Here is a 7,912-nt window from a genome sequence, read left to right as displayed (position 1 = left end):
TTGTAAACAGATAAAATGTAAGAAGAAAGGATAACCAAGAGAGAGAGAGAGAGAGAGAGAGAATGGTGAAGAATAGGAAAGAACGAGAGTAGAAGAATACAAGAAAATATAAGAGAGAATAATGAAAGACAGACTTAGACAGAATAATTAATAAAAGACACTCTGATAGAAGGAGAGAGTACCAGAGAGATAGAGACAGACAGACAGACAGACGTACAGACAATCAGAAAGACATAGGTGGGGTGAGAGGGAGAGACAGAACAAATGACTTTACTAAGGTCAAAGTGTTTTCAATGTCTTAAAATAAACCTGAACTATTGACACTTCTTGAACCATTGGTTTGTTGGTTTCATTTTTTTGGTCTAAACTGGAACAAAGATACATATGCATAGAATATTATATACTTTTAATAATTAATCGACAGTGTGAATAAAATAAACTCCGAGAATGACTTTTAATTTTCCTGTTTTGTGTATGTAATCTAAAAAAAAAAAACAGATATTCTTTAATGGAAGACGATAAGGAAGAACTTGTACGCACTAGAACAGAAATAAAACAATTACCTTGACAACTGAGGCAAATAAAACAATTACATTTCCTCAACTACTTCTTAATAGATCCTTATTTTACGGTCTTCCAAAAGCTGTTTTATTACCATGTATTGCAGAAGCCGGATAAAATAAAATACTTCAATTTTTAAAGTGGATGCCTTTATACCTTTAAAAATTACAACCTTTGCACTTAAAAAAAACAAAAAACTTTTTGTTTTTCTATTTATTTTTTACGCTAACCTATATAAAGGTAAGACGAAGCGAGAGTAACTTTAAGAAAAGTCTAATTGCTGAAATATTTAGGTATGTATTATTGCTTGAAATAAATGGCTTAATTATGTAATAATTTATTTTTCTTAAGTTAACTTTTAATCCGTAAACAATGGTGCCGGCCTCCAGCAGTCGCAGAACGACTATGTCCATTCTCGTGGAGAGAGTGATAAAGCTTGGCATTATCTTTGGTCGGAACGATGTCGCCCACAAAGCAGTTCCCCCCCCCCCCCATTTCCAACGGAATGACAAATACCAGAAGTGCTGTAAAGTTTTGGAGCAACCATGTCGTAGATAGAGAACTGAATGCCTGGGCATTATCTATGGTCTGAATGATGTCGCCCATAAAGCAGTTCCACAATCTCCAACCGGAATGACAAATACCAGAAGTGCTGTAAAGTTTGGAATCAACCATGTCGTAGATAGAGAACTGAATGCCTGGGCATTATCTATGGTCTGAACGATGTCGCCCACAAAGCAGTTCCACCTTCTCCAACAGAAAGACAATACCAGTTTGGTATTAGTGCCTCAAGTTCTGCCAGGATGTAGAACTGTGTGCTGCAATCTGCGTAAGGGTCAGAGGCTCATTTTTTTTTCTCTTGTTTGACTCTGAAGACTTTGGGTATAGTCGGGTATAGTTGCAAGGCAGCAGAGTTCTGGATTCAGAGCATTCCAGAAGAACATGTATTAACATATTTGGTTTTGTTTTATCTGCCACTAATCGTAGCTTAACAACTTAATTATAACCGCAAGTATAAAGCCTTGCTTAAAATATTATAGTACAAAAACTGAATAAAATACTCAAGTATCTTATATTCTGACGTTACTTAAAAATTAAATATAATTACGTCCTAAAAATTCTATGTAATTAATTTTACTTATTACATAAGCTCACTGCTCGGTATCCATATTTATGTTTGTCACTTTCAGATTTCTGACAACCTGACATTATCAGAATAATTAAGACAAGCTATGGCAGCGTTTAATGTTGTGGTAGTTGTAACCAACGTCATTCTACTGACGATGTTTGCTGCAGGGCACCCTAGTGTATTCAAGCGTTCGCTAGAGTAAGTAGTGTCTTTACTCTTTAGCTAATATAGACACATTTAAAATATTTCATGTTATATTTTGTGTTTGAATTTGCTCGATTTCTTTACCTGTTTTGGATCGGATACTACACTCTAGATTTTGTAATAAAGTAACGCTAAATGATTCTATGAAATCGCTTTCATAAACTATTACAACTTGGAGACTCGTTAATATATATATATAACATATTATCTTTCAAAACTATGTATTAAAAATAATATTGAAATGTGTAGTAAATCTCCTTTTCTCGGATTCAAAGTCATATTTGAGCCTTTAATAAGCATTCATTATATGAAATTCGGATTTTTAACCCGTTGAAAGGTATGCAAAGAAGGTGCGAGAAAAATTGCGTACAAATTGTTTTTAAGTACCAATTCTCTATCATTGCATTGTTATATTGTGACGGGAATGTCTCTCCAAAGTAGGGATCCAAAGTCAAATGAAACAGTGCTCCACAAGATGAACCATAGTCGCTCTACTACTGAAGGAGGTCAACACATTTTTAAAACCATTCCATACCCACTCTTTAACCAGACCAACACCAGACTCAAAGCTGGATAAGAAAAGTGGGGGGGGGGCGAATACATTTCTTTCATCAAAGTATTAAGATACTGCTTGATTCAAATGTGATCTATCTATTTATCTAATTATCTATCTATCTATATATCTATCTTTTCTATCTATCTATCTATCTTTTCTATCTATCTATCTATCTATCTATCTATCTATCTATCTATCTATCTATCTATCTATCTATCTATCTAACTATCTATCTATCTATCTATCTATCTATCTATCTATCTATCTATCTATATCTATCTATCTATCTATCTATCTATCTATCTATCTATCTATCTATCTATCTATCTATCTATCTATCTATCAATCTACCTATCTATCTATCAATCCATCTATCTATCTATCTATCTATCTATCTATCTATCTATCTATCTATCTATCTATCTATCAATCTATCTATCTATCTATCTATCTATCTATCTATCTATCTATCTATCTATCTATCTATCTATCTTTCTTTCTATCTATCTATCTGTCTATCTATCTATCTATCTATCTTTCTATCTATCTATCTATCTTTTCTGTCTAATAGGGTTTGGGTTTACTGGTGTTAGGGTTGGTGTTAAAAACCAACAAAACGACGCTCCCACTGAAAAGTAATAAATCCGCCCCTGCTGTTTGCAAGTTTTTGGTTTATAGCTAGTATATGGTATATTGAATGCATATGGTTGTCACATGTGTGTGTGAATGTGTGTGTGAGTGTCACATCTGACAGCACGCAATAATGGTTGGCCAGTAGCATATAAACTGTCCATATTATTAGGTCACATTTGATGTGTGGAGAAAAACACTGATTTAGATAGACTCTATTTGAATAAGTAAGTTGTACGGTCAGGGTTAGTAATTCAGAAGAATCTTTGTACGGCGCTATGTAAAGATCGTTGAGTTAGCCAGAGAGAGGTTTGTAATTTGTCCGTTCATTCGTCATTGTTCACAGTCACTAGTCATCGTTCCATTTGAATAATTTGGTATTAGGATCGCTTGTATTTTCACAGTGTATTCTTTCAACTATTGTATTTTATGTCAGTCAGGTTTTCATTTTACAAGTGATTTAATGTTGAATTACTTGTCTCATTGAGCGCAGTTTAAAAGCGATATTCTCAATGTACCCAAGTAGTGAGTTGAAAATATTTATAGGCACCTACAAATGCGCGTATGTCATATGATTGTGGAGACAATACACATCTCTCCAAACCTAAACACAATCTTGACCAAGTTAAGATGTGTTTTTTTTTTTTATGTCTAAAATCAGTGACAACAAGGAGGCTACATTGGACACGCCAAAGAGTAACCTGTCCCAATGTCGTCTGCAGCAAACACCTTGTGACGTCTGCGGAAAGCCACTCAACGTTGTTATTACCGCCAAAAATGTCCTACAGGGATCCAACTTTGAAATAGCTGCCTCCGTTACCAATGAACCTCAAAAACCATTGCTGTACTTTCTGGAAAGAGCTGCAAATCTGGTGACCGGTTTTAAGTAAGTCATTCAATAGAATATCATACTTTTTTTATAATTTTCGGCAGAAGAGACTTTTGTAATGGTAGAGGGGCGACCGACCCAGGTCCCGCGGTAAAGAGACTTACTTACTTTAGACTTAGATCCTCCCGCGCCGTTTGGCGCATTGGGCGGCAAGCTGTCTCCATAAAGATATGTCACTGGCAATGTCTGGAGCCTCCGGTAAAGAGAATCCTACGATATTCGTCTCCCAGGGCACCGCGCACTGTTAAGGCCGCCTCTGCTCCCAGTTACACCCGTATATTCTCCCCCCTTAAGTACTTAAATGAGAAAATCCCAAGGTGTCCCAAAAAGCCAATTCCTTTAATATTTAAGAATTAGGTCACATATGTCATAACCAGCCGTCTCTGTCATTCCTTTTTAAAAGTTGATTTAAAAATATTTTAGACTCTGGCAGTTCAAGAGAATGAATACTTGAATAATATTCTTTATTATCTGTGAGGAAATTTTGTTTTACAAAAATGATACTTGTGTTTCTTTACTTCAGAACGTTGCTACTGTTGCTGTTTTTGCCGGACAATCTTTTGTTTCCTTTTTTATGTGGCGTTTTGTATCCCTGGACCGTGACCTACTTAATCACAGGCATATAAAAAGAAACAAATGTGATATACAGAAGTAAATAAAAAAACTAACAAAATATTAGCCAGACTTCTCAGTTCTATATCCAGATGACATTGAAGTCCTGATAACATTCTTTTGATACGTTACTGACACTTTATATACGTACAAACGCGGCTAACATCTTTTTTTATAGAAAATATGAAAATATAAATAAAGATTCTATAAATAGCAGCAATTTCTTTTTTTTTTTAATATATAAATATATATATATCTTTACCTTACAGAAATGATAAGTTTAATGAAAACAAAAAGCAAAATATAAAAATCCGCTTTAAAAAACAAAGTTTATCTAAGGGTAAAAATTCCATACTTACAACTATATATCTCAATAATGTAGAAGTTATTTCCCTTATTCAATATTAAGCAAAATAATTAATTACCGATAATTAATTGACTAATTGTCTTGTTGTTTTTTAATTGATTTATGTTCTGTTATTTGATGTAATTGTTTAAATCTTTACTTAATCTTACTTTACTTAAGCACGAACGTGTGCACTTATCAAACGAAACAAAACCATTAGTATTTAATCATATCTGTGAATACTGAAGAATAAATATCATTACACGGTATTAAATGAAAAAAATTATGATTAATTTTTTTTTTTTTTTTTTTTATTGTTTTTATATGGGTGTTGGGACAAATAACACACCTTTTACCATACAGCCAGAGAGAGTTGATATAAGCTTTGTAATGAAAATAAAGTTCAACCGCTATCTTTTTCTATATTTGTTCAAAGCAGACACATAATAGAACCAAACACAACCAATCACTTTGTATTTTCGAAGACAAACTTTATTTATCAATAGTAATACAATGAAAGATATTCCAATACATGGCATACATTTATTTTTTTTCAACTTGAATAGATTCACATCAACATATTTTGCTGGTCTTGGATACTTCATTGATAGCATTAACGGCATTGAAGGCTCAATTGCAAGCAAAACATTCTGGCATATCAGCAGTAGTGGAGTCGCACTAGAGTGTGGTATGTATAATATCTGCTGCATTGTGATGGCAGCGAGATCTCTTGACAAATAGGGTTGGGCTGAACAAGTACAGGCACTTATGTCCTATTACCTGTATTTTAACTGAAGCGCATTAGAATGTGGTAAAAAAATATAAAGAAATGAAACTCTGCTACAAGAGAATGGAAATATTTGTGTAGCATTAAATGAATAATTCAGGGTAGGCCAGTGTTTCTCAAACTGTGTTCCGAGGAACTCTAAAGTTTCGCGAGGCCTGAATAGGTGTTTCACGAACTACAGGAACTATTTATTAATAGGCCACCATGTGAATTCATCTCTATAAAACTTAACTTAAGTGTTCCGCTAAATACTTAAAATGTGCCGACTGTTCGGTTACGGAAAAAGTTTGGGAAACACTGGGGTGGACAATACAAAGTATAAAACAACAATTTATTACCTCCTCTTGGTAAGCTAATCTTCTATTTGAAATGTATTAGAAGAGGTCGAAAATTCTAATATTCTGTAGAACAGTGGGAGTCAGAAGCCGTTTGTCAAAGGCTTTATACTATATATATATATATATATGTATTATTATATGAAATTAAAAAAAATATAACTCATTTCTTACATAATGAGACTGGTAGTGGTATAAGAGTTCTCATTCTATTAATTATTGGTAATGGCTAATGATTACCTATCCCGTGGATAGTGCACAAATATTAACCTAGAATCTAGTATTTTACATTTGTATTTTTCAAAATATTCTTGAAGATTACACTTACTTAAGTAAAGTAAAAAGTAACTTTTTCCTTTCATACCAAGCGACAAATAGGGTAGCTCATCTGTTTCAGTGACCCACGGTTAACGAGGATGTCATGTGGCCATCACAACGACTTTCTGCTTTTACTGTTCCCAAACTAATGTCAAGTACCAGTTAGAGCTGGGTGGACTGTGGCGAAATGTGTCAAACAAAAAATTCTTTTCATCTAGTAAAAACATTTTGCAAATTTAATTTTTAGATGATTAAAATCAATCTGAATGGTACAAACCCGTGACGAGGAATTCTTCTTACAACCCAGTTCGGGGCGTCGTTGTACCCGAATGAGCCGGGGCGCCAGTGTTTCTGAGGCAAGCATAACGTACCAGTCAAATCAGAGTTTTCACCATGTGTCAGTGTAACTAGTGATCTTTTCTTACCCGAAGATATAAACTATCGACATTGTAAGGACACCTATAAAATAATTTCCCAAGTGCAAACAAATGTAGATGCCGCTTAGTTTCTTTTGTTTTCTTATTCGAGATTCTCTCCCTTGCTCACAAAATAATGGAATAAATTCCAATGTTACTGACCATGCCAAATTTAATTGAATGTTTTTTGCAGGTGCGTCCAGTTATATTCCTGAGGATGGAGAGAGGATTTTGTTCAACTTTACTACATATCGTGATGCAGGATATGAATAATTTTGTTTTATATCGTAAATGAAATATAAGCTGTCCTGTTATAGTTCAGTTTATTTGCTAAAGATTGCACTACACTATTAGGTCGTTAAGATAAAAGATCTATCTATCTATCTATCTATCTATCTATCTATCTATCTATCTATCTATCTATCTATCTATCTATCTGTCTATCTATATATACATATATATTTCTATCATTACAAGCAGTAAAAACTTTTGAACAGCATACTAAGTTTGCAACAATTTTTTACATTTCCTACTGGATGTAGTTTATAACTATTTCTAACTATTGTTGCGTACTTTTCTCTAGTTGTCATTCTCCTTCTCTCTCTCTCTCTCTCTTTACATATACATAATAAAAGAATAATATAATAAATAAATAATGGAATGTCTAAATAATTTGATTTCTTCCATAGTATATTCTCCACGATTGTTGTTTTTTACTATTAATTCTAAATTGTTCTAAAAATATTGTATTTGTATACTTTAACATTTGCTTTTATAATATTTAAAAATAAAAAGATTTTCAAGATAAATAAAACATTGTCAACGACGCTATTTGTAACGTCAGTGTTGCCAATTAAATTAAAACTATTTTTTTTTTTTTTTTTTTTTAAAGGAAACCTCAGAATTTGCGCTATTCAGTTTTAGCTTTATCATCATAGGAATCCTTGGGCTTTATGCCTCTTTTCTTTGCCTCTTTTTTGGGCTTTATATGCCTCTTTTATGGGCCATCTTGCCTCTTTTGTGGGCTTTTTTTTTTTTTTTTTTTTTTTTTTTTTAATATGTTTTTATTTGTAAGTTACCATAATTCACAAGTATTAAATCATAAACAATTGAAAAGTGATTAACCTAA

The 7,912-nt window shown here is 33.1% G+C and overlaps 1 protein-coding gene across 1 annotated transcript; it reads left to right on the top strand.

The window, feature by feature from the left end:
• Positions 1–757: 757 nt before the first annotated feature.
• Positions 758–7,651, top strand: LOC106055251 (uncharacterized). The gene is made up of 5 exons (XM_056011365.1): positions 758–854; positions 1,752–1,888; positions 3,742–3,966; positions 5,494–5,615; positions 6,977–7,651. The coding sequence occupies exons 2-5, from the start codon at positions 1,794–1,796 to the stop codon at positions 7,054–7,056; spliced, it is 522 nt and encodes a 173-aa protein (XP_055867340.1). The 5' UTR covers positions 758–854; positions 1,752–1,793; the 3' UTR covers positions 7,057–7,651.
• The last annotated feature ends 261 nt before the right edge of the window (positions 7,652–7,912 follow it).

This window comes from Biomphalaria glabrata, chromosome 14, assembly GCF_947242115.1.
Source record: "Biomphalaria glabrata chromosome 14, xgBioGlab47.1, whole genome shotgun sequence".
NCBI classification, from domain to species: Eukaryota; Metazoa; Mollusca; class Gastropoda; family Planorbidae; genus Biomphalaria; species Biomphalaria glabrata.
Note: the sequence above shows the minus strand (reverse complement) of the source record. Positions and strands in the feature narration are given on the sequence as shown.

Bases quoted from the DNA above. Each gene is read 5' to 3' on its own strand.
- LOC106055251 (XM_056011365.1), top strand. From the start codon at position 1,794: ATGGCAGCGTTTAATGTTGTGGTAGTTGTAACCAACGTCATTCTACTG. The intron at 1,889-3,741 runs GTAAGTAGTGTC...GTCTAAAATCAG, and splicing joins GTATTCAAGCGTTCGCTAGA to TGACAACAAGGAGGCTACAT. The intron at 5,616-6,976 runs GTATGTATAATA...TGTTTTTTGCAG, and splicing joins TGGAGTCGCACTAGAGTGTG to GTGCGTCCAGTTATATTCCT.